This window comes from Agelaius phoeniceus, chromosome 5 (genome assembly GCF_051311805.1).
Source record: "Agelaius phoeniceus isolate bAgePho1 chromosome 5, bAgePho1.hap1, whole genome shotgun sequence".
NCBI classification, from domain to species: domain Eukaryota; kingdom Metazoa; phylum Chordata; class Aves; order Passeriformes; family Icteridae; genus Agelaius; species Agelaius phoeniceus.
In genome coordinates, this window is record NC_135269.1 from 4115097 (window position 1) to 4142731 (window position 27635).

Genomic DNA, 27635 nt, shown 5'->3' on the forward strand with positions numbered 1-27635 from the left:
TGAAAAATTCATCCCCAGAGGGAAAACCATACTTGTGTTGTTGACTGAACTGAGTTTCCTGAAATATTTGTTTTAAGACAAACAGGAATTGGTCCTAAAGCCCCAAAAGAACAAACTACTTAAGAATTTACTTAATTTTAAGCACTTAAGGAGCTTCATCCCTATTTATTTCAGCAGGATTACCCATGTTCTTGAAGTGGAACACAAGCTTAAGTACTTTGCTGAAGAATCAACATTCACTTATAGGTGCCTTATCTGTTTTCATATCTCAAGTTTCCCTATCACATCTAAATCAGTGCTTTATGAGTTACCTGATCTTGTATGGAGGTAGCTTGGAGCTTCTCTTCTGGCAGCTTTTCCTTTTTAGCTTCCACTTTTTCTTCCTCCTTGGTTTTTGGGTTTTCAATAATTTATTTTTAAAGATAAAAACATCGCACACCTGTTTGCATTTCTGTTTCTCCACGCTGTGTTCACGTACCAATCCAGTGTGCAGCCACCACTCCATCATGTGCTGCTGTGCCCACACCTCTGTGTGCAGCTGTGCCCCCTGCACCCTCTCCAAATCCTCCCATGCCCACTCCCTCCCTTTGGGCCTTTCTCCCTGGAGTGGCATCATGCTCACGTGTCCCAGTACAGAGCCCTTTCCTGTGACTGCACTTAGCACACAGCATTCCTCACACACTTCAACAGGTGCTCATAATGTTTTCTGCCAAGATGTGTGTGCCTCCACCTCATGGGTTACTGCATTAGGCCAGTTTTTATAGCAGCTGATGGGGGGAAAAGGCAGCAAAAGCACATGCAGAGGTCTGAACATGCAAGGTTTTCTTTGAATGATGGGGTGAGGTCAGGCCCATTGTGCACTGAACTATTGGTAAGCAGGAGGGAATTTATTTTTAAAAATAGAGAGCAACAGCACAAGTATTAGTAACTTCAGTACAGGACTAGATCTGTGAGGAAATTCCAATTCAATCTGTTCTTGCATTACATTCCACACAAACCACAGGTGTCTTATTTTGGTGCAAAATGTTTACTGTACCTGTTTTTTTGAGACAGCTGCTTGACGTTTTTCATCTTCTATTTTCTGTTCTTCCATCTTTTGTTTTTCCTTTAATTTCTCTGCTTCTAGCTTAGCCTTTTCCTCAGCTGCCCTCTTTTCCTCTTCTGCCTTTGCCCTCTCCTCAGCTGCCCTCCTTTCCTCCTCTGCTTTCTGTTTTTCCTCAGCTGCCCTCCTCTCCTCTTCAGCTTTAGCCCTCTCTCTTTCCTCAGCTGCCCTCCTCTCCTCTTCAGCTTTAGCCCTCTCTCTTTCCTCAGCTGCCCTCTTCTCCTCTTCTGCCTTAGCCCTCTCCTCAGCCGCCCTCTTTTCTTCCTCTGCTCTCTGTTTTTCCTCAGCTGCCCTCTTTTCTTCCTCTGCTTTTAACCTCTCCCTTTCTTCTGCTTCCTTCCTTTCTTCCTCAGCCTTTTCCTCATCCCTGAGCTTCTCTTTATCTACAGCATCAGTTACACTTTGCGTCCCTTCTGGCACAGCATTTGTATCATTCTCTGCTTTGTGTTCCTCTGCATTTACAGTTACTCCCTCTTCTTTATCAGTGGATTTTTCTGCTGTCACATCTACCTGATTTTCCTCTATGGTTTCCTCCTTTGGTTTCTCCTCCTCCTTGTCTTTTTCTTCTTTTTTCCCCTCTTCTTCCCCATCTTGCCTCCAGTTGTTCCTTTGGTACGACTTGGTAACTGTTTCTGTCTCCTCAATCTCACAGCGTCCTCGGCGTGTTTCAGCCTTTTCCTCTTTGCCCGTGGTCTCATTCTCTTCCACGTTGTTTACTTCTCTCCTGCTGGGCACTGACAAGCTCCCATCTGTGATCGTGGGGTCCAATTCCTTCTGGCGTTCCAGGGCCTCCTGCAGGCGTTTCTGGCGCCTCTCCTCCCGCCTCGCCAGCCTCTCCAGCAATGCAGCTTCATCATCTGTGGAGCGCTTGCTTTCCTCTCCTGCCACACTGTGCAAAAGGGACAGGCTTGCATTAAAAAAAAAACCCAAAAAAATCTTTCTAACAACATATGCACTTCACTCTTTCTAGGAAAAAAGCTTGCATCATTGTTCAACGGTTGGAAAACTCAACAGGTTACACGCTTCAAAATTTAGCTGCTGCTTTGATCTCTCTATCCATTCTCCTTGCCTTAAATTGCTTCTTGTGCTTGATATCACTTGCCACCATAATTTTGGTTTATTTCTATCAGCTATGGCCAGTGGAAATCTGGGTATACTGTTTATATTATTATTTATAGTATTATTATTTATGTGAAACTAAACAAATGATGGACGGACAGGAAGGCCATCTCTGGACAGACAGGGAGGCCACTCAGCTTGTGACAAGTGGGTGGTGATAGCAGTGATATGGTGTAATGCTTTAGGGGCTGCAGGGGCACTGCTGGGTTGATAGTTAGACTTGATGATCCTAAAGGTCTCTTCCAGCTTGGATAATTCCATGATTTCAAGCGTCACCTCCTTCCATGAGCTTTTCTCCTCTTTATACCTGCCTGACCCTGACAATGCCAGGTGAGTTGCTGGGCTCTGGAGCTCACACCCAGCACCTTGCAAGTGTGTTGCAGCCACAGCTTGAGGACTGGGTGCCCCCAGTGCTTTGGCCCCACGGTGCCATGACCCCTGTGAGCAGAACCAGAGCTGCGGTGTTTTGTGAGGCCAGATGCACTCATGCCTGAGAGAATCTAAGAGCCTCCATGAGCCTCGGCTGACTTACCCCACAGACAGCCTTGAGAACACCTGGATATGTGCCATGAGCCAGATGTGTGATGCTCCCACCCTACTACATAGACACAGCCAGGCTGATCCTCACTGTGTGAGGTCCTTCTTCACTTTAAGGATGGCCAAACTCAAACACCACAGCACTTCAAACTCATGCACCACAGCAAACCTCCTCCAGGCACTTCTCTGAACAAAAACTACCATTGGCTTGTCAGTAAACAACATCAGACATTTACCTGTTCTGGGCATTGACCTCAGATTTGTCTGTTGCTTCTCCTGAGAGATCTCCTTCCTCCTTTTGCCTCAGCCTCTCCTGCCGAGCCCGCCGGCGCCGTTCCCTGGCAGCTTCTTCATCATCATCATCGTTCCTCTGGTAGGACAGCCTGCAACAGGGACAGGGAAACATTGGTGCTATGGCATATTGGACACTTAAAAAAAATCACATAAAGCAGTTTTCAAGAGCAAAGTAAGTATGGCTACAGCAGCTGCTCCATGTCCTATTGTGAAAATAGGCTGTGAAATTGAGACACATAATTTCAAACCCTGGTTTTCTTTTGTTTCTTAGAAGAGAACTTGAGAAAATAGTCCCTGTGAAGATAGCAGCCACACCATACTGGCTGCTGGCTCCTAGAAAACACCAAATCCATAAAAGCCCAGCTCTGTAGCTGAGCAAACATTCTGCTAGCCTGCACCACAGTCCTGTTGGAGCACTCACAGCAGCATTTGAGCAGAGTTGATCAAACCCATACAACTGAAACTGGAATCAGCAAACCAGCTTTCCATCAGTCTCCTCTAAACATCGCATGCTGAAAATGGTGACAAAAATCTACATTTTAAAGACTAGAAAACAGGGAGACACAAGTATGACAGCAGCTCTCAGTGGTTGGCTCTGAGTGTCAAACATCTGACACTCACAAAATTTTTGTGAGCCCGGAGCCCTGCCAGGCCAAATCACACAAGATCTCTGCTGTGATGAAAGCCTACAGCTGAGAACCCATTGTATTCATCTGCCCCAACAGATGATTACATTTAGTTTCATCCTGCTTGAAAAGGAAAGCAAGACCTTAAAATCCTAATAATCCTGTGTCCCATTCAAATCTTTGCTGAGGTTATTACTGTGGGAGATAAAGGGAGACGCCTGCATTCCTCTTATCTTTTTGAGCAGGGAAAGTGAATTAGGAAGCCAACATGTGCCAGACCCAGTCAGGACATTCATTTACTTTGCTTCTGGCAGTGGTCTGAGACATCATGGTTAAGAAGTCTCCCTTTTTTACACAGTCACATATTTAAGTTAGCAGTGCAGCCATGAACATAGAAAAAAAACAGAGTTCTGCACTGACTAAAACCAAGTACAGATAATGTTAGTTTTGCAAATATTTAAACATTAAAAGCAACTAAATTTGGTTTAGCCATTAATCAGACTCTTTGGGGGCAAACCTCTCCCATCACCATGTTTTGATGCTACTTTTCTCCTTTGCTGAAAGGGTGAAAGTATAGGTTCAGCAGGGATTCAGTACCCAATTTTGCTTTAAAAATTTTAAGTGGAAAACATGGCTGAGCCACTTGCCAGAGCTAGAACAGCATTTTCATCCTCAGTGCACCAAAGGTTTTAATTTGCTACTTTCATGCTTTGCTTTAAGAGGTTTTTCTTTGTAGAAACAACTCTTCTCAAAGAGAGCAACCCATGAGCAGCAAGGCCATGAGGGAACACAGTGGGGAATGAGGAAGAAAGGAAGGAGCTGAGTTAAAAGCACTAAAGGTGTGATGCAGGGAAGGCAAGGAAAAACACTTCCTGCCATTTGCAAGCAACTTCAATGGGTATCAGCATTTCATGTAGGTCTCCTGTTCTGAAAGGTATCCTTTCAGAACAGAAAGGATATGAATACAATAATAAACCAGTGGGGTCTTTAATTTCCACAGGACGGAGACTCTGGAATAAAACTGCATTAGCAAACTGACCAGACACCCCCCTCATTAGTAAGATGTTCTGGCTCCAAGAAGCCTGTGATCTTTTCAACTCTGAAGTCCAGCTGTAAGGGCACAGGAGAGGACACACTGCTCCCAGCCTGGGGCAGCTGGACAATGGCCACAACTGAGTCAATGCCCAATGGCTATAGCTCAGGATTTGTCTTTGCAGTGAGACCACACAAAGATGAAGATGATTATTCCACTCTCTCTACCCACACAGAGTACCCCTACATAGCAAGGAGAACAACTGCTTCTAAAAGCCTCTTTAAAATGCCTTTTTTAAACCACCAGTTGCTCAGCAAACTAAAAAAGGAAATAAAAAGAATACCCTAAGCAAAAATTCCCACAAAATCTTATCTATTAAACAGATATGTACTTCCTGTCCTTGGACACTTATCACATAGATCATCTGTTAAGAAAGCTGAAAATGTCTCTTATTATGATTCTAAACACATCCATGGCCTTGCTACATATCACAGCAGTTTCCTTCAGTGAGCAAGTACACCAGCTACTTTCACCTTAAGAATCCTTAAGTATTCATTTCTGTTCACCAAAATTCCTGCAATCTGCCCAGTAATCAGGAAACAGCCATAAGGAACAACTAGTTGCAGTTTTTTAGGAGATGTGTTCCTTGTTTTCCTTACAATTGTGTTAACATTGCTTACAGTGTAAGAGGTGACCCTTATTCTCTCATTGCAACAGATCTCTGTAGCAACCACCACAAGCAAAATCAATTTTGGAGCTCGCCAAAGTTTATCTTCCAATTGCCTATATCTTCTGACATCCTTCAGACTAAGAGTAAATAAATAATAAAAAGTATATCTCCAAGATTTCCACTCTGTTTATCAGACAGATGGAAATCTGATGATGCACACTGGCCTGTGCTGTTTCTCCATCCTTGGAGAGCAGCCTTGCTGCCCAGCACACACCCAGCAACTCAATTAAACTGAACTTCTATCCATTTGTCACCCTCCACGTGGCTTTGCAGGCAAGTATCTCTCCACAAGCAGCTGTTCCAGCTGTCTCAGGCAGTGAGACCACAACACAGCATGATCTCCAAGAGGTATGCCAAGCCTGCTGATAACACTCCCTTGGGGAATATTCAGATCACAGAATATTCTGAGTTGGAAGGGACCCACAAGGAACATCAAGTGCAGCTCTCAAGGACTGAAATCCCAGACCTGAAGAACTCAACAACAAATCTCATTAACATCTGAGTAAGTGTAAAAATGTGGCCCTCAGATTGAATGGCGGGGATTTTGAGTGAAAAATAAATCTGCTGCATTGGGAATAGAGGAGATGTGGCCATCTGCTTCAGACCTTTTTCAGAGAAATACAGCCCCCTGTATTTTACACCAAATACTGAATTTATGTAAAGTTATAACCCAGCAAGAAACTTGGTAATAGCTGGGAGGATCATGGGGCTGAAACCATTTAATACAAGCCAGCTTTAACTGGTTTCCACTTGAAACCTCAAATCAGCCCAAGCATTATCTAAGGCACTTTGGGTTTGGAGTTCCTTGCCCAGTACTAGTACATTATTATTATTTTCTGAATTATGACAGCACTGAAATTTCCTGATCAAGCTCATGGGCTTCTACACTAGGCAATTTATGAAGATAGGGCAAAATCTGGTCTCCATTCTAAAGAGTGTGTATTCTGATTAAAGAGAAATCTTATAATTTGTAGCACAATCTGTCCTCAGTGAGTCCAAAATAAACCTGATGAACCTAAATTCTTTTTTTCGTTTTTCACAGGAGTAGAAAAAAACCTGCCTAATTTGAGCTGGATCCCACTACTCCATTCTAGAGGAGGCGGGGAGACAGAATTGCTGAGGGTCTGAACTCTGACTCCATTTCAAGAGTCAGAAATACATGAAAAAATTCCAAACAGAACAAAAGCCTTTAAGATTTTTAAGCAGTTCATATGTGCCTTTTCTTTCCTCCATGGTTCACTCAAATATCAGTCTGGATTTTATGCCTGCAGAAACACCTTGCATCCTCAGCAGTGCCCTCACAACAGGGGCTCAATTAGACACAATTGCACCTATTCAGCAAGCTCTTTCCCACACTGCTTTGTTATCCTGGAGCTCTTACATGTATTACAGATTGAATTTGCCTGTGGTCCATCCCAAGAAATGAGATCATCCATCCTGTACCAAACTGCTGCACCTCCAGCTTGCAACCTAACCTACTTCTAAGACCTCTGCCCTTTATTGCGTAAGACCACAGCAGCTGAGGTGATATCTGCTGATTTGTGTCTCCAGATTTATGTCAGATGGAGGATGTCAGTAAAATGTCCTCAATGACAGATTTCACTGCCAGACTCAGCCCATAAAAGCTGAATTTGTTGGCCTTCTGTGCTCTTAGAAAGTCTTTCTATTTACCCAGGCTCTTCCTGAAAGGATGGGTGGGGTGAGGATGGACTTTGTTAAAATACCCACTGGGGAGTGCTCTTTGTGTCACTGTTGACATTCAGTCCCATTTTATTTATGATGAAATATGTTTTTAGTCTTTTTATTGTTTGCTTAATTTGTGTTATGATAGCACACTTCAAAACCTGAATATAAACAACTGATCAATCTTCACCTCAAAATAAAAAATAAAACCATAAGAAGGATAATGCTTCCATAGAAGGCTGTGCCTCTCTCTTCCAAGCTTTGCGTGTCAATCTCAGCTGTATTTCATTCAAATCATACCTAAAAATGTGCTGAGTGTTGGGGGGCAGTTGTGGGGAAAACTGTTTTTTCTAATCATTCCTCCATCATTCAGTGAGAGCTGCCAGCATTCTGCTCAGACCTGCTCAAGAAGATTCATTTTTTTATGAGGGAATGAGCAGAATTTCAGTCCAAAATGTTCATGCTTCAAAAAGATGTGAGTGAAATTAATAATGGTGGAAATAATTATGGATTATGGTGGAAACACGCAGCCATGCCACCACAGTTCTCAGTCCAATGTTGTGCATGAATGCTGCTATTAACACCCATATTTTTCACATAGTTCTCAATTTGACATGCCCCTTTTTTTTTTCCCCACATTGAATGTAGGAGAGACAAGTGGATAAAATTAACCAATGGCTGGGAATGAAACCCAGACAAATTAAAACTGGAAACTAAGCACATGTTTTGAACAGTGAGGATAATTACACACACAACAAATGATGGAACATTCATCTCTTGCATCTCTGCATAAAGATGGAAGTTATACTGCAAAATAATACTGATTTTTGGGTTCATTGTAGATAGCTTGGTGAAATTCCACCAACACTTATGTATAGGAAGTTAGACTAGATTATATGGCAGCACCTGCTGGACTTAAACACTACAGCCTTCCATTTCAAAACAGTACATGTTTCTCCTTTTGCCCACAACTTATCTCTGTCTCAGAAATATTTTTACTCTGTTTATCCATCCATTCTCCACAAGTACACAGCCTGTTCTTCTGAGCAGGCAAATTACCCAGATATGCCCACAGTACTTGGGCCAAAACAGACACTGATGCACCTTTCAGTGTATTATATTCTCCTTCACTTCATTTTCATACTGTGCTCCTGATACTTTCTTCTTTTTCATAGCTCCAAAGATTTCAAGGATTATTGGTTTTTTCTTATGAAATACGTTTTCAGAAGAACATTTTCTACTGTCAGATCTGACGTACCTAATTTCCTACTACACCTTTAGAAGCATTTCCTCTACCTTAAGCCTTGATCTAAAATACCTAAAGGCTAAAACTTTTTGCCACTTTAAGAGCACTTTTTTTTGTTTCAGCTGAGCAAAATCTTTGGATTATTTACTTGGGTTAAGGACTTGGCTAGGAGATTGTTATTTTGTTTACATGACAAAACAGTTAAGCATGGGAAAGAAAAGGCCTTCTGAGAGGTTCAGTTTGTGAATTTTTTTTTTATGGTTTCTTTTTTTGATGTTTTTGACATTTGGGTTTTTATACAGGTAAGGAAAGAGTAGGTGCATTCATCCCTCTAACAGTGTGATTCTGAAATCTAAGGTGCAAGCCATCCACACCAAAGAATGAAAGATAAAAAGTGACATGCAAAGTAGAAACCACAAGGAGAAAGGACTCCATAGCGCCAACAAAAATCCTTGGTGACTATCAAGTAATTAATGCCAAAACCATACAGAGATTTGATTTCTTTGCTGGGGATGGTGCTGAAGCCTCTAGGAAAGTCCCTGGCTTCCCAAATTACCGGTTTCCATTGAAAATGCAAATTTCAGTTTTGTAGATGTCCAAGATTTCCAATGCCCTGTCTCTTTTCCTTTTTCCTGCTCATAACAGCAGAGTCCCTTTGGCTTTAGACTCAAGCCCTAAACCTGGGCCTCGCAGTTAGATCCATCTGTACCATCACAGCATCGCTCTGCACAAAGGCAGAATGACTCATGCACCAGCCTATTTTTCTTTTTTTTCTTTTTCTCCCTTTCCTCATGGCTTAAAACTGATGATCTGTTTCATAATATGAAATGCAAGCAGATTCTGCAACCACAGCCACATAGCTCTGGTAAATTGCCTCTGAGCACCTCAGCATAAATCCAACACAGGGCTGCAAACATGAAGGGTAAAACCCTTCCGCTACCAAAACAATGTCAAATTTGCCTCCAACGTATATTATATTTAGATAAAAGTGCTTGCTGGAAATGTACCAGGGGGAAAGCACATAATTCTCTCAATATGTGAAGCCTAATGCTCTGCAGTTTTACTGCATAACAATAGACATGGCATTGACCTGCCAGTGAGCAGAGCAGCTTATCCAATCCGTTCTAATTTAGAATTTTCACATGGAAAAAAAAAAAGAAAACAGGAAAAAAAAAAAGAGCAGAAAACAATAATTAGCCAAGTGCCTTCTACCTGATAATTTTTTACTGTTTTCCTTGAAGCTTGGTGGAGTTCACCCAGATCTCTGTTTCCCTGGCAGAGATGGCAAACATGCAAAAAAAGTGTACAAAACAAGCTTGCTTTTCCAAACGTGAAAAAGTGGGAGCAAATCCCAATCAGTGTGCATACCACTGTGGTTAATGTGGTATTTGTTGACTCTGGAGCAAATTGCTTGCTGCCACCACCTCCAGCTTCTAGTGCTTTATTTCATATAAAATCCAAAATAATTTATGCCACAGCCTTACCCAGTAAGTAATATTTCAGGCACATGACTTGAGAACAATGGGCATCTTGCCTAGCTGAGGCATAAGTCAGGCTTTACAGGATTTGCCCTAGAATGCACAATCCACAATTTCTACAAAGACAAATAAGAAGTTTTCTTTCTTGTGGTTTTGGGCTGCTATATTTAATATGGCTTTCAAGGCAATTTTATATGTCAAATTGCTAGCTTACTGATTGCATCCAAAATCAAGACCTGACTCAATGTGCATTTTAGCCCAGTAGCTGCAGCAGGCAATATTTTTTGAAAATATGTAGTTTCAACTTAAAAAAAAATAATTTCTGGTGTTACTTTTTTTATTTTTATTTCAAAGTTGCATCCTGAGAAATTAGCAAACAAAAACAAATTGATGATTTCAGGCAAGCACAAACTGAACTACAATAAATCATGTATGAATTCCTGACCTGGAAACCAGCCTTCAATTTCATCTGCTGATCTACTTTCACCCTGTTTACCAGTTTTGAAGGCTTCTTTAATGCAGCACTCTAGGAAATAGAGAAACTCTTAACAAACCAGCAATTCCACTTCATTTCCTCCACAAAGATTAATAGGATTGCTGCATTTTAAGAGTGCTGTATTTTAAAAGGAAATGCAGGACCATGAGGATAAGGTCTCATACACACGAAGCTTCTTTAATTTCAACCTGCTCTTGCTCCACTGAATATCATGTAAGGACAAAGACTAACAAAGTTAACTCAGAGAATCACTTATTTGAGGAATGAAACATTAATATCCAAACCAACCTCAGTCACACACCCTAATCCTCCATCACCATGCCCAATCTACTCACAATCAACTTCCAGCATATATTTATTCACCATCCACCCTGATAAAACAAGAGATTTGTGAAACTGGAGATGGAACAAGGCTGTGGTTTTCAAAGATGACAAATTTCTGAGCAGAACTGCCTTTTGCACTAGTACAGTTTCTTCTCTTTGCAGGGTATAATGAAGGACCACAAGCCAGAACTCTACAGAGGGCAAGTGCTGAAAGCATCCCCTGGATTGATATCAAGGACAATGCCCACCAGTAGTGCTGGAAGCACCCTGAAGGAGGTTTTTCCTCTATCAGTGAAATGCTGCCATGCCTGGGGTGGATCAGATTGTGGATGGCTTCATGCCCAAACCAGCTGTCTCTGATTTAGGACTGACCCTGAAATTCATTCTGGATTTGGGACAGAGATATTAAGTGGGGCAGGAAGGAGGAATGTGGAAGCAGGACTAGCAGGCTAGGTCTGTAGCACAGGAACAAGAAATGTCCCTGGACTGTGGGCAGGGAGAAAGGAGACAGACCACAGGAAATGGATCAGGAGCCTCCATCCCTGCAGTGGGGGGTGGAGAACATTGATAGAGAAGTACTGGGAGAACAGGGAAAAGGGAAATAGATCCATAGATCCTTCCAGGAATAGCAAGGATAGGGCAAGTGGCTGTCACCAACATCCAGCCAGCTCCAGAGGGCTGTCCAGGGCCTGGAAAACCAAAACCTTCCATGACTGGTGGAAGGGAAACTGTAACACTGCAGGTTTTGACTACCCAGGTTACACATCACTCAGTAACCTCAGCCTGGACTGAAGTGTTCTGTGGTCTGAAACACCTACAAACAGCCAGAGCCCAGCATTTCTGTTGCTTGCTCCATTGAAGGTATGGGTGTTAGCATTAGTCTGGTCTCTGTGAAGCATCAAAACTGCTCTGTCTTTCCCAGGGGACTAGAGATTGTCATTAAATGACTATTGCTCAGAGCCAGACAGGTCCCTGGGGATGTCTGCTGCAGCTTTCAGAAATACACCAAACACTGTGCTGACCAACAAAGTACAAGGCATGTACAGGGAGTCTGGAAAAATAATTTTACCAGATAATTCTTCAGATAATAATAGAATAATCTTTTTTTATCCACTCTTCCCAGCATAAAATATGCCCTAGGAGGACAGGGCCTTAACATAGCACAGCAGACTATTGAAATAAATGCCACAAACAGGATAGCAGACAAAATGCAAGGCCAGAACATGCACCAAAACAGAGCAGACTGTGAACCCTTATGCTAACTCAAATAAACCACTTGAGGGGAAATATGGCATTACAAATACATCCAGTGCTGCAACATGTGGTGAATGGAAAAAAAAAATTAATGAAAATCAGATGTCTCAACATTTTCTGGTACTGATTCCCCACGCACACAACTCACGGATGCTGTGCAGGTGTGGATTTTGTTTCAAGGGAAATTCATGGCTGTTTGCTTTTAGCATGGGCAAGCATGTCTCTCTTTCTGAGGTGTTTAAGAAGCCTACTGTCAACAGCCAAGGTGATTAGGAGACACTTTCAGTGAGGCAGCAGAGGAGTTATTAGTGCAGATCCCGTCATTTGCTAACAGGATTAGGGGCAGATGCATTCCATGAATCCCTGTGAAAGCTAATCCTGATGTGTCGTTCACCTTCATGAAAGGTAAAGAACCCTTCCATAAAACAGGCCTGTACAGATCTGCAGGGTCATGTACAGCACTTGGAACAGCACACTAATGGTACAACAATTTGCAGACATCGTATAACAGCACTGTGCAAATTAAACAGCTGGAGGTTTGAAACGTAGCCATTGTAACTACACCCACACAAACACAATAAAATATCCTGGCTTTATCCTTTCAATTAGTTTTCCCTTAGATGTGCTTGTTCTTCTCATATTGCTTCACTGGAATCCTTATTCCAGAGATGTTACTCGTAAGAAATTACCAAACTCAGTACTGGAGACACTGTCTGGGAAGCTGACTGAGCTCATGAGAGCTGATTAATCACACTGCAAATACAAATACAAAAGCCACTGTTCTTTGAAAAGTGGGGGTGCAGGGGGGAAGAACAAACCTTTTCACAGAACTCTAGCATCCAACAAAAACCTATTCCATTTCAAAGACTCACTAACAAATTATCCACAATTTATAAGCTGTTCACAGAAGTATCCAGATAAAAACTAGGAATCACAAGAAAACAACAATTTGCTTGCCCTAAAAGTGCCCTCAGCTTGGACCCTTCCAGAGGGACATAGGCAGCTATAAAGAGGCACCTAACACAGAGAAACTGCCCTGTGGAGATATGGGGACAGGGTGCAATATTCAGTGTGATTTCAAACCACAGCAGTTATTATGGCACCCTTTTTGTTGTTGCTGCTGCTAATTTCAGTTTCATTCTGGAACAGCAGCTCCACAAAGGAAGCCAGTCAGCAATTGTAATAGTTTCAATAGCCAGTCAGTTGCAAAATGCTTTACACAGGTGGGCAACAAGACAGGAAGGACAGCAAAGAGCTGCTGTGATAAGAAAGCAATACAACCACTGGAAACAGACTGCAAGGGCTGCCAAAAGAGGATCTGATCCCAAAGATGAGAGGAGACAAGCCGTGATCATCACCAGTTTCCATCACCAAGAAGCAAAGCTGTCCAACAGATTCAACTGACATTTTTACAGAGAGGGTAGTAAAGAAATTCATCATTAAATGTACACACCCACAGATGTTTAAAGCAAGGCTTCTGGTATAATCCATTAGATTCCAGAAGTGAATGCAGACTGATGGCTATTTCCCCTTTGTTATCATACCAGTTCTTGGCACTGGTTAAATTCTTTCCATCAAAAGATCTCAACATGTTTTACAAATGTTAAGCAATCATTGCAACCCTTCTGACTTCTGTGTGGTGAGAACCATGGCTGTTATAATGCCAGTTTATGGAATGAAAAAACAGATATATGGATGAATATACTACTTTTAGCCTAAACAGAGCAGTTCTGGCTCTGTTTTGGCTGCACTACTTCACACCTGCTCCAAAAACTTGTTGAAGCTCCAAGGAGCTCTTCCAGCAATTTCTGAAGGGAGTGGTTGTGGGTGTGGGGACTCCTTCCTCCCAGCCCCATCTCCAACAGCTGCACTGTGCTGACTTCCACTGCTGCCCTGACAGAAATTACCCTGAGATAGATATTATCAGAATACCCATGTCCTGATCATCTGTCAGTGAAAGCCACTGACAGAATTATCCTGAGATGTCTTTTTCTGGCATACTGAACAAAAAGACATGCTCCCCTGAGCTCTGTCTGATCAAGTGATGGCCTGGCTCTCCTCTACATTTTAAATAAAGCCTTCTGTTGCTAGGTATTTCCAAGTCAGTAGTCTACATTTTTTAAGAAAGAGGTTTGCCTGCTGGGAAATAGGAAAGGAAGGGCCAAAAGCAAGTTTAACCCAGGGGATCCTGTGGCCTTGTCACTGCAAAAGCACCTCAGAATTTCACAGGGGTCAGCAGGGCTCAGCACAGTCTGGAACCTTTTGGAGCACTTGGTTTTGAACTGAGATACACTTCAATCCCTGAAAGTATGAAAGAAATGGGATCATCATTGGGAAACAAGGAGTGGAAACAAGGTGTGACCTGCTGCCACACCCTTCTGCTTCTCAAGCTTCTACAGGTACAGAAAGCTCAGTAGGACTTTGTGAGGCAGGACTCCCAAAAGCTGGTGGAGTGAGAAAATCCCTGCTCTGCACCAGAGAGGTTTTGGTCCTAGAGAAACTGCAGGAAGACAGATGGAAATGCTTCTGTGCATTTCCACAGCTCTCAGTGCTCCCTCTCTGGTCCCACAGGGGGGATGGGACTGACCTGAATTCCAGCCAACCCTTCCAACACCAACTCTTGCAGGATTGGTCTCGATTCAAAGTCAAAACTTCTCCCCTCTCTCACCTGGACTGCAAGACAGAGTGTTTTGGGGTGTCACTGAGACTTCTACAACATTTTCACATCAGATGGATCCCATAAATAACACCAGAGAGCAGACCTTACATTCGATCCAGCCAGGCACTGCTCATCCGAGTATCCTCTTCCCAACAATCCATTGGAGCCATTCACAGACACACACCAAGGCCATTGCAAGGGAGATGCAATTCCATCTATCCTTTCATCAAAGTTCTCACTGAATTTAAGTCATGCAGCCTGAAAGGCACTGGGAGAGGCCAAACCACAAGCACTGGATAGTAAATTTACATTTAATATACTTTTGTGAAAGTACAACATTTGTAAAGCGAGGATTTGGCAGCGTAAAAAGACAAATACTTGGCACAACAAAGAATTAAGAGAAGTGTAACAGAATTTGAATTCCTACTCACACAGAATGGAGTAGGAATACCACATTTCAACTGAGATTACTGAGTAAACAAGAATATGGTCATTATCTCTCTGAAGAAGATAACCTTTAACAGCTACAAGGTAACAAAAAGGTCTAGGGATCAGCAACACTCAATTGGAAAAGTAAATTAAGACTGCTCTCAATTCAAGCTATTTTAATTCCCAATTTAATTTAATTCTTAATTCACGCTATCTTAATTCTACCATGAGGTGCTCTTGGATGTACTTAGGGGCGTATCTGCCAGCTCAAGATGAGCAAGAGACAGATTGCCAGTGCTGGTGCACAGCTATAATCACACACAAACAGGTTTTCAGGACATTTGACCAAAGTTTGCTCAAAATACCACCACCCAAAATTGTTCAGGGGCAATAAACATAGGGCTGGGTGGGAGACACTGCCTCCTACCTCAGCACTTCAGAGGGTGTTGGGTGAGTTTGAAAGACAGAGAAGAATTCAGGGATTCAGGTAGGTAATTAACCCCATGGCTTTCCCAAAATGCCAAAGGACCAAATGCAGCTCTTAGAGATGCAAGAAAGTAATATTTGTTCCCAGCTGAATGGGCTGCAAATTATCACTAATGCACATGCAGTCAGTGAGAAGATTTCACAGCCATAGAGATAAGGGCCATGGGAACACCAAGATAGCTCTGCTACAGCATTAAGAGAGATTTTTACCATTACTTAAGTTTGGTAAGCCTTGAGTAAAAGCTATGTTTTCAGAGAACAACAACATTGCTTTGCTACAGCCTTTATGGCAAATTTGATGCAGGAGCAAGGAGAAAATTATTCCTCAAACTTCATCTTTCTAACTAAAGTAAAAATTTAGCTGGTTTTGGAAACAGATGTGGCCTCTGGTAGTAAGGCTTTTGGGCTTTTTGCAATCCTGAGAAAGAAAACTGCTGATATGATGTGTCTGACCACTCCTGTTCCAGGAGGGGGGAGATGACTAAGGCCAAGATGCACAACACCATCTTACACACCCAGAGCGCATGCCAGTGATTTTCCTCTTGCAGGACAAAGAATCCTAAAAAAAAACCTTCAGGCTTCACAGAGGAAAGATGAGTGTAACACAGAATACACACCCTGATTTAAAAATGGGATTCTTTTATAGACATCAGTGTGCAAGAGAATACAGTAAGGTTAGAACACATTTCATTTGGGCTTTGCAAAATAATCAAATAAAACACAGAGATGACTGAAAGGGAAAAATAAAAAAAGGGGGGAAAGGAAACACATAACAATGGAGGATGTCACTGTAGCAGATGGGAGGTGGAAAGCCAGGAACAACCTGAAAATGACCCAAGAGACTGCACAGGTTCCACCCCAGCCATCAGTTTGTGATGATGGTGGCACACACCATTTATGGATGCTGAAAGCCACAGCGCATTGAGCTTGTGAGGTTCACCCATCCCACAATCCTCTTTCTGAGTCACAAACTCCACTAAATCAGGTACAACAAAAGAAGTACAAAAAAACAAGCAAAAACAAACTCAAAACAACAAAAAAAACCCCAAAAAACAAAAACCCATGATAAGGCAGGAGCCAGGACAGCAACAGTTGTGATGTTAAAAGGTATTTCTGTAATGACACCACAGCAACTCCAGTGCTGAACGAATTGCAGATGCAATCTGGCAAGCCAAAAACCTCCTGTTCAGAAACATGTAATATATTTTTATGCTTAAAAAGGCCTGTGGGCAATTTGGCTTCAGCAAACCAAACAGAAGCCAGAATTTTACATCCTGTACTGTCAAGTGCATTGGTCTCAAGGACACACCTCTAGGACAGGCCTCCACATTTCCAGAAGAATCGTGGGAAGAAAAACAAATGTACATGGATGGCTTCTCCAGGAGCCTTTTTCTTAATTTTTTAAAATACATAGCACACAATATAGGAGATATTCCTCAATCATGTTCAGTCTGGAACCAGAATCATCTTTTATTTTTTTGTTCTGTACTACAGCAACATCTGCCTCAAGGACCTGCTGGAGGACCAGATCCTGCTAAAGAGAGGAATAAAGCAAATTGAAAGCGATCTGAAAAAGATTCAGTGAAACTTCTTGCAGGGAGTTAATCCTCTCCACTTGGTAGGCCAGGTTCTGCTGGAGCCAGTCTTGCTCATGAGAAACTGAATATTTCTCACTGTTGCTTAGTCAAGGTATGTGGAAAAGTGATGGATGGAAATTAAAAAAGAAGACAAAGTTAGCCAAGTTCCCGATCTTCAAGAGAAATGCTGGCTGAGGAAGGGTCTGAACACAAACAGGCATCTTGTTAAAAAAAAAAAAAAAAAACCCAAACCCACCAATCCCCCAAAAAAGATTGTTTATTAAGCTTTTGGGAGTAGTCCACACCTAATGGTGTATCTGTATATTTTGCTTAATGTGAACTGGTACCTCCAACCCCTGCTACTAAAGCTGTTTATTTTCCTTTTCTGTTTTATTATTATCCATTTGTCTTTCACATCGTTTCCATACAGTAAGCTAACCTCAATTATGACAGGATATGTACTCTAGGATTACCACGGTGGGGAGCAGAGGAAAAAAATTGCTTCACAAGTGATGCCAGCAAATGTACAGCATTCAGAAGAAAATAAGCAAGAGAGTGACAGAGAAAACTGGGTATTAGTTACTAAGTTGACCATTATTCCTCCTACAATCAAAGAAACACACCAGAGCACCAGGTGGAAAGGGGGCAGCCACTTTACATCCATGTCAGTCTCCTGATGCAGCACAAAGTGAATTTAGGCAGAGCCAATACTTAGCTTAGTATTCTTTTACCAAGAGATAAACAGAGGCTGAGGAACAAAAAAACGCAAAACACCAGCTTCTGCCCTCATTTGAAACTTTGTTCACCATAATTCAGCTTAAAAGTCAAGGAACTACATTGAGTTCAGATGTGAAGCCTGTACTTAAGCCTGGGATGTGCAGCTCATCTCTGGAATTCAAAATGCACATTCAAAGCAATTGGAAGGAAAAAACAGATGAGCCATCAACTAAACCTTGCAGCTAGTACTTTTCTTCAATAGTGGGTTTTGGAGAAGAGAGAAATTGTATTGAAATACTTTGGAGTACAGTGTGATTTTTCTGACAGCTTCAAAAATGGCTCAAATGCTTTAGAGGTAAAAAAAAAGCCCACATGGAAAACAGTTTTCCAAAGCGCTTGCTGTTCCCCAAAAAGGTGATTACAGCATTGCACTGCTGGACTCACAAAAATGTCTCATTACCACATCCAGCTTGAGTGTCAGGGTGAGACTGCACAGCAGCAGCTGAGCACTTGTGAAAAGGAGAAGGAAGAAGGGAGAGCAAGGCAAAAGGAGGAGTGGGGGAAGCCCTCCCTGCCTGCTCTGCAAAGGATTTGAGCTGCAGAAGAGAGGAACCGTGTCAGCAAATGCCAAACCAATGCGGTACCTGCCAAACCGCACCTTATCCCTCTCAATCAGCAAAAAAAAATTATCCACTGCCTGATTTCTCTTACCTCACCAATAAAGGGCTGGTTTTTTCCCTTATTAGGACAGTCTCCATGCTGTAAAATTCCGGCTCTAATAAGTGCCTTTAACAATATGTGCTGCACATCAGCACAAAAAGAAAGCAGCTAATAAAAGGAAAGCACAGAAGGAGAATAAAAGGGCTGAGTCCTAAACTAAAAAGGACAACATCAGCTTAGCTTGGGCTCCAAAATTTGATCATAGATTTTATGGAATGGAGAATTAAAATTGGAATGGATAAATGTATGAAGGCTAACATTATACAGATATATAATTATAAACTTGGCTCTGCAGCCACTTATACATGCAAGCTGCCTTACTGAACTCAAGGAGACTTTTTCACCACATTTAAGAGCTTACACATCCCAAAATATAAATCTAATAGTCAGGACATGAAAATAGTGCAAGAAAGGGTTTTTCAAATGTTTTTTACAAAGTAAAATGTGGGTAGAGTGAAAAGTTACAGTAAGTTGAGCCTCTATGTTTCAATTATTTCAATGACTGATGGAAGTATTTTTCTTGGTTACATTTTTAAGCATTGGGTTTAATTTACTGGACATGATTGACTTCATCTGCTTTATATGGAAATATGTACATATATATGAACTGAGAAGCAAAGAGGGCCTAAATTAATCACCAGAGAATTTCCCTGAGTTTTTCCTGTTTTACTCTGAGTTGGGAAGAGGGTGGAAGGGCAGTGCAGGTTTGGCAGGAAAGGGGAAGGCAGGGGTATGAAGAAGCAGAAAAAAGCTCTACCACCCCCATCCTCCACTGGTTGAACACCTATGCCAACAGTGTGGCTGTGGAGGAACTATCTGGATTTAAGATCTGCACTAACAATGAATTTTCTAGTTTTGCTGAAGCAGAAGCAAATACCCTTGTCAGGGTGAAGTGATATGGAAAATGTTCAGGGCTGGGTTTTTGTTTTGTTTTTTTTTTAATTCAGCCTGGAACAGGAAAGCAAATCTTTCATATACGTTTTTTTTCTTTTTACTTTTCTCTTTGAAAGGTAGGTCAATTGGAATCAAAAGATTTTTTAAAAGCAGATTTTTTTTATTTAGAAAAACTCACTAATTTATTATGTAGAAGGTGTAGAAAAATTCATTAAAAAATAAAGTATTTCCTATTCTTTTAATTTAGACAAAGCCAATTTCAGAAACCTGACATGAACTCATAACCAGCTCTGCTCTGAACCGTTCTGAAAGGGCTCTGGCCAAAACTCTCCCATATTTTCTAGGTTTTACTAAATTTACCTTTCATCAGAAGCAGTTCTCACAGCTCATTTCAGGCATTTGGATTCACAGCAAGTTCCTGGCCTGAACCAAGGCTTGCACAGGGTAGAGAATTTAGCTCAGAATTTTCATGAAACTCTTCCAAGTCACTTGTTCTCTGACAAAACTTTAGATGCTTGATGTTCACAGTCTCGAACTAGGACTGAGGTGGATGCTCCAAACTCCACTCCAGCTTTGTGCTCCTGAGAGCTTTTCTTAAGCTGAAAACATTTTTCACTGAGGCAAGAAGGCTCCAAAATCTCAGATGTTTCCCTATAGACCTGTCTTTTCTCTGCCACACAAACTCCCAATCGAAAATGTCCCTGCTGGGGAAGAGCCACTTTCAGAAATTGAGACTGGGATTCTTTGCTTCCAAACCAGAAAAATATCCTCACTACAGGCAAACATCTTTGTGCGTCATTTCTGTAGTTACATTATGTCCTTCTTGTATTACCTCAGCAATGTGAAAAGGCTTTTACAAATTAAGGATTCAGGCCTTTGCCCACTGGGGAACAGGGATGAAGAGGATGGTCAAAAGAGAAGACCAGAAGAAGAAGAATGCCTCAAATGAAAATTATCAGCATCAATTTTTGGAGCAGAATTAACCAGATAACACAGTGCCACCAACACCACTGCTATCTGTGGAGGAGTCCTCTTAAACCCTTCTCATCTCCTAAAAAAATTAGCTGAAATCAGTCTTGAACACCCAGCCAAGATACAGAAAAGATAACCTACACTACAAAGAAAATGCTGCAAAAAATTGAGCTTCCAACAACCAAACTGGAGTTTGAACAGAAGCTACCATATGCTGGAAGAAAATATTCTACCTGTTGGCAAAGAGAACTTCTGTTTTCTCTAGGAACTTGCACAGTAAACACTTTAGTGTCCAGCACAGCAAGCCAAGCCAATCCCTATACATTCATTAAACAGACTTCATGTTTTCAGGCCAACCAGAATTTCTTGGCTCCACTGAGAGCTTCTGCTTTTAATTTCTAGCGTATCAAATGCTAACAGGATTATATTCAGCTATCTAGCAATTACAGCATTTTCTACAAATACCACAAGTCCACTGAAAGCACAGAAAATATCTTTAAACAACGCAGATGAAATGATCATATAAAGGGGCCATTAGAGGACATTTGCAAGAAGTTAACAATCACCTTGTACCTCATTCAAAATAATGCAATAACAGCCTCCCCCTTTTCCCTGGAGAGTCTCCAGAGAGTGGACTTATAAGGATTTTAATGCTCCTTTTCTTTTCCCCTGCAATGTCCTGAGAAGCCATGAGCCCCTGGAATGATTACGTTATGCCTCAGCCTGGGAAGGGCAGTATTTCATCATGTATTTCTCTGAGCAATGCTTTGAAGAAACCTTTGTGGGTAATGCTAAAGGTGTCTTCCCTCTTTTGGCCTGAGGTCATGGAGATGTTTGTTACAAGGGAATAAATCAGTTTCCAAGTTCTTGCCGCTCATTTGATTTCTCTTCAGAGTCCTTGCCAAAGAGAACTTTGCTTTTCTTCCCCAAGCATGTTACTGTGAGTCTTGACAAAAGAAACCCGTGTCTGGTTTTCAAGGTGTGTCTGCTTTTGTTAGAAGCTGTTACAGGACCCAGGACTCTCAAAGTACAGGAAAACAACACTACAGTAGCTACCCATACTCCAAGAGAAAAGGATTGTTTTCACTAAGGCATAATTTCACTGATTTTAGTGAACTCCACACTCAAGCTAAGGCTTTGCTCCCAGCTTTTACTCCCCCAACACATCAGATATGCCAAGCTCACAGGTGGTTCCCTCTCCTGCCCAGAAAGGACTGGAGGAGAATATCTCCCAGCAAGGATATCCAGTGGCCCTCAGTATTTTACACAAAACAGCCAGACCCTGACATCTCACTAAACCAGGTCCAGCACAGACTAAAAAGGACCCCAAGGTCACCTCAGAGGTCCAGCCTGGACTCAGGGCCAGCTCCCCACATCAGGTATCACAAGTCAATTATATAATTATATATTATATATATATATATTATTATTATATAAACACTAAAGTGTCCAAATCTCACCTGCTTTGCCCTTTCCCCTCCCTTGCTTTCCCCTTGCACTGAGTGCAGAGAAATTGGTGCTCCCCCATGGCTGCTCCCTCTTCCCATACAGAACTATGGGAGGGCTGGCTACTGTGGCTTGTGGCTGTATTTCACCACAGAACAACACACAAAAAATTGTCATCTGACACGCCCTTAGTTAAATTACTATTTTTTTACCCAGTTTCTGAAATCACAATGAAGGATTTCAGATTCCTGGAAGGGACTTCTTGGAGGGGCTGAGTTTCAGAAACCCCTGAGCTCCCTCTCCCTCCAAGAGCACAGGATTTCATGCTGGAAACTCTAAAAACAGGCAGAGAAATCCCAGTTGCTCTTCAAAACCTCTCCCAATCTTTAAACCAAACCCTTATTTATATAAGTCACAGCAATTTAGAAATATAGCAGTGTCCTACTCATCAACTTGTAAAGCAGACCAACAAAACAATACAAGACAGGATAAAGCAGATTATATTACTGGCAATATTACACAGGCTAATTGATTTTCTCCTCTTGCTTTCCCTTCCACATTCAGGCATGAATGTGCCATGAGGACTTTATTTACTCAGTGAATTAAGCAATCTGAGTTATGCGAAAGCTTTCACACTAACTATGAAACTTCTGCAAACTTCCCACCAACAGAACTCCCGTTAGCAGCCAGTTCCCCCAACATATCCTTCTACCACTGAACAATTTGAATTCTGCAGTTCAGGTAAGAGAAATGCATGAATACAAAGATTTTAAACAACAGAGCACAATATAGCAAAAAAATAAGAAAAAAAACCCCAATCTATTGCTTATTTCCCAGTTCAAGCAGCTTCCCAGCTGCTCTGCTCCCCTTGCCATTTCCACCACCCCAGCACCAAAAGGATATACCAATCCATACAGGTATAACAAACTGGCCACTCACTTGGAAAGGCTGGACAAGTTCTGCCTGCAGTGTGATCTGCTGATCATGTCTGCAGAGGATGAATCAGTGCAAGCTGCTGGCAGCTCCAGGGAGCAAATGGACGGATGATCAGGGCGTGGAATGAGATAATAAAAATGCCATTATCCTTTCAGGCATGTGAGACTCATTGGATGCTCTTTCCAGCCCACAGGTTAACCATTTGGTTGGTCCTGCAGCTCCTGGAATGACACTCTGTATTTGCCTGTTGTCAAGCTCATTATCTCTCTTGTATCCCCCTCCCCTCTGCTCTGTGATCCTATGATTATGTTTTTTACTGTATTCTCTCTAATAGAGCCTCCTCATCATTTCTGGGACCCCAGTTACAGAAATTCCTGCAGATTCCTCAGCTGCTCAAGCTGCCTGACAAACTCTTGCTTCCCGTTCAGCTTTCATAAGAAGGGATTCTGCTCAGGCAGCTCATCTGAGCAGCCTCAGCACTGCACAGAGGTGCCTTTGCAAGCACTTGCTCATAGGAAAGTCACATTCCAGCCTGCTGAGAGATGAGAGCACCCAGATACAAAATAATGGTCCAGGGAACAGTGCTCCCTTTTGATAGCAAATCACTGCCTAAGCATTTTGCAGGCACTTGCATCCAGTCTAACTTGTGAAAGGTCAGGCTGGATCAGACAGCTCAGGACTGAGGGTGATTTCTAAACACAAACAAACCCAAGGAGGTGGGGAGTTGCTGCAAGCTCAACTTGCAGTCGAGGTAAAACCATCTTTTGTTTGACAACAGGATTAAAACCGGGGCTGGAGCTGAACGCAGCCTAACCGACTGTCCTCAGTGTTCTTCCATGTGATCCGGTGAGCAGGGCAGGAAATTGAAATGCAAACAGATTTCAATGGAGGCTCCATCAGTTACCAGTCTCACATGCTTGGCTCTCATATCCCTTCCCCTCAAAGCCCAAAAATGTGAGCAAACTGAAACAACTCACTGTGCAGTCCTGCAGCTCCTCCACCCCAGGCTGTGACCTTGTTACCCCTCATAAATTACTGCAGTGGGTGTGGAAGGATCAGTGCCCCAAAGGGAAATAATCTCTGCTGTGAGCTCTCCTGTCCGTGGGGAGGAATGTGTGGGTTCAGCAGGTGGCACTCTCACCTTGGAGTGACACCCAGGCCACCCTCTGCACAAAGCCACGGACAATGCTGCAGGGCCAGGGGAGCAGCAACCCTGACTCCTTTTTCCTCGGAGCTTTCAAGAATCCAACAGCTGCACTTTGCTCAGGACACTGATATTAATTTATGCTCTGCTGTAGTTCCATAGGCAATAGCTGGACCTTTTTTCCTCCCAAAAATTCTCACTCAGTTTTTTATTACATAGATTTTTTTTTGTGAAAAGGTAACAATCCTGTGCTTTTTAGATAACTGAATGATTCCCCTGTACAAGGGCTTTTTTACAGACACACAGAAACATGCCTGCAGTAACCCATGAAGTTGCTGTTTATTCATGCACACCTTCTGTAGACCCAGCCCTTTGTTCTAAAGTACACCAAACCCCCCATTCTTTTGCTGTATAAAATATACTGGAATTCTGGTCTGCCAACCCACTGCATGAGGTGAGGAGCACAGGGCCACGTGGAGCTGGGATATCCCACAGGAGAGCAGGGTGGGTGTCCTGGGGAGTGCCCAGGAGCCTCACCCAGCTGCCCTCAGAGCTGTGCCCATCCTGTAAACCATAAAGTCCATCCAGCTGAGGAAGATCCCTGTTTCAACAAGAGCTCCAGGGCCATCTGACCATCCTATTTGCAGCACCCAAGGAGGGCTCAGCCAAGGCAATGCCAAGCATTCCCATTGTTGAGGGCAACGAGGCTGGAGAGGGGCTGGGAACACAAACCCTGTGAGGAACTACTGAGGGAGCTGGGGGTGCTCAGCCTGGAGAAAAGGAGACTCAGGGGTGCCCTTACCACTCTCTGCAGCTCCTGAAAGGTGCCTGTGCTCAGCTGGGGCTGGGTTCTGTCTCCAGGCAGCACCAGAGCGCACAGCCTCAAGCTGCACCAAGGGAAACACAGGTTGGATATTAGGAAAAAGTTTTTTACAGAAAGAGTGATAAAGTTCTGGAATCATCTGCCTGGGGAGGTGGTGGAGTCACTTTAACAAAGCCTGGGTGTGGCACTGGGTGCCATGGTCTAGTTGAGGTGTTGGGGCTGGGTTGGACTCGATGGTCTTTAAGGTCTCTTCCAACCCAGCGATTCTGTGAATTCTGTGGATCCAGCAGCTCCCTAAGCTTGCAGCAGTGCAGAACTGGCTCCCCTGAAAGAAGCTGAAACACATTATGCCATGCTTGCAACCCCTTGGAAAAGCAGGATCTGAAGCAGCTATAGATCCTTGCATTTCATAATCCCTTTAATATTTGGAAGCCAAATGTTTGTTGTTTACTTCAGTACCTTAACCAAGAGGGATACTTTCAGTACACTGTGGCCCTGAGGTGAAGATCTTGCATATGGAGCAGCAAGAGGCAAATCACCTCCCAGATAATCTCAAAAATTCACATGGGTATCTAAAGCACAAAAAAATGATGGGGCAGGAGACGTGTCTCAACCTGCATTCCTTGTATGTCCTGATGCTTCAGAGATCTAGGACACCAGAACCCCTAAGGAAGACAACCCTAAGAAAGGGAAAAAAACCTAGAGCAAACAAATGCTAACCACACTAGAGCACTTGTGAGGTGTTGTTCATGCCAATGAACTCAAGGCAAATGGCTCTAGCAGAGAGTAAGGTCATCTATTGCAGCAAGGAAACGAACTACAGGGCCTTTCCTACTTTCTGAACATTAAAAGCAGTAAAATGAGGAGGAGGAAGGAGACATGAGAGCTTTCCAAAAAGGAAATTATTACTGGGAGGTTCCAATGTCTACTCATACTAACAATAAGAATGTCCAGAGGTCATCCAGAGAGCCACTTAATATTTTGTTTGTTATTTTTACTTTAACCATTCCTGCAGGCAAGGCAGAGTTTTCAGTGAGCTGATCAAAAAAGCCTGTGAATCTTTGTTTCTTTTGAAATGACAGTGAATTTAGAACCCAACAGAGGCACAGACCATTACTTTCCATATGTACCTTATTCTTTTCTGTACCTATTTGCCAACAGGGAATTCTCTGTGATGCTCACTGTTCTTGTCCTGTTATTCAAATACCTTCATGTTTCTTTAGCTCTTTGGTCCATGTTGAGGCAATTTTAAAACAGGCAACTTACAGAAGCACACCTGATTGGTTTCAGAGACAGTAAACAGCTCTCCCTGCACTGCCCCTTCCCTGTGCCACAAGTCTGAAAGAAGCAGGCAGACTTGTAGAGAAGTTTGCAGAGCTACTGGCATTTTGCAAGAGAACAAATGTTTTTTATGAAAATCCATTCTAATGACATTAACATCTGCTCCTTATTTGAAGAATATTTTTAACTGTTCCCTCCCTGGGAAAATGAAAGATGCCACAGTTTCTTTCATGTTCTCACGGAGCAGACAAACTGCTGGTTTTTTTAAGGTCTGTTCTGAAATGTCCCAATAGAGTTCACTGCAGGGAACTCAGTGGATGCATCTCACAGGGCAAAAAGCATCTGCATTCACCATCCTTGGAGATTTCCTTCTAGGACACTGGCATGTGAGCAGGGAATTTATTTCACAGATGAACAACACTTTGTGTATTAAATCACATGCTGAAGGTAAAGTCTGGCAGCTCATACATGAGCTCTTGGAGTGTATCTCTTGAGCACTTATAAAAACAAGATTTTGTACTTTGTCATCAAATAATGCTGAGCTGTCTCTTACTGTGCATTTTTTTTCCCAAGTCAAGCTGTAAATATCCCAAGTAAAGGAGATTCTGCTATTTCCCACTCGTAAGTTTTCCAGCTCTTTCAGGATTCAAGACTAAGAATCCATCCTACAGCTAGGATATCTCTTCTTCCCTTCATTCTTTAACTCTATCCCATATTTATAACTACTTGGGTGCCCATAAGAGCAGCAGTGTCAAAAAATTTAATGTGTTCAATGAAACCTGTGAGTACCCAGCTGCCAATAATGTAGATGTAAGTTCTCTTTGCCCCAGCTGTTCCTGGTAATAGTAATTTCAACAACAGGTTTTATATGAGATTATTGTTATTTTTAAAATATTGGAGGCATGCTGCAAAGATAACTATTCACTTCAAGCTTGGCCACAAAAGCCAAGCTCCATCAAGATTCTAGATTAAGAATCCATCCTACAGGTATGATATCTCTTTTTCCCTTCATCCTTGAACTCTATCCCATATTTATAATTACTTGGGTGCCCATAAAGAGCAGCAGTGTCAAAAAATTTAACGTGTTCAATGAAACCTGTGAGTACCCAGCTATTTATGTGGATTTATGTATTAAAATACATACTCAAATTGAAATATGGAGGTTTGGGCATCTGCATGTGCAAATCATGGAGCCACACACAAGCAGAATTTGCATGTTCACACTGACACATTACCAGGTAGGAAATGCCTGATCAGAAGATAGAACTATTTGCATAGACAGGTTCTGCAGGATTGGGAGCACAAGCCTTGTACATTATAGAATGCAAGAGCTTGCAGCCCACAATTATAAACACTTCCAAAATATGTAGCTCCAGATAAAGATAAGACCCATAGAGAGTCCATGCAGCATTCAATCCTATCTGATGCCTGCTTTGCTGAGACAGGATGGACTTTGATAGTGCAGGCAGGAGTAAGGTCCCCAATGGGGAAGAAAATTTGATTTTCTATGGCTCTCCTCAGTTTTTGAGGTAATATTATCCTGCTTTTCACATAGAAAAGTTACTGACTGCATGTATGGCTGTAACAGTAAACAAAAACTCCATGACAAGTGTTAAAATCATACTCCAA

General features: G+C 42.3%; 1 protein-coding gene across 10 annotated transcripts in view; it reads right to left on the reverse strand.

The window, feature by feature from the left end:
• CALD1 (caldesmon 1) overlaps positions 1–27635 on the reverse strand; it is a 173426-nt gene that overhangs the window by 27183 nt on the left and 118608 nt on the right. For 7 of the 10 annotated variants that reach the window (XR_013182254.1, XR_013182255.1, XM_077178139.1 and 4 more), the window contains 3 exons: positions 2995–3141; positions 1037–1991; positions 312–386 (listed from right to left, as the gene is read on the reverse strand). Coding sequence is in view for 8 of the 10 variants with exons in the window: in XM_077178139.1 (XP_077034254.1) it covers positions 312–386; positions 1037–1991; positions 2995–3141 (1177 nt within the window). In the remaining 2 variants the exon portion in view is untranslated. Of the gene's footprint in view, positions 1–311; positions 387–1036; positions 1992–2994; positions 3142–22761; positions 23031–27635 lie in introns of those variants that run through there. The other 3 variants (XM_077178142.1, XM_077178143.1, XM_077178144.1) reach the window with 3 other exon arrangements.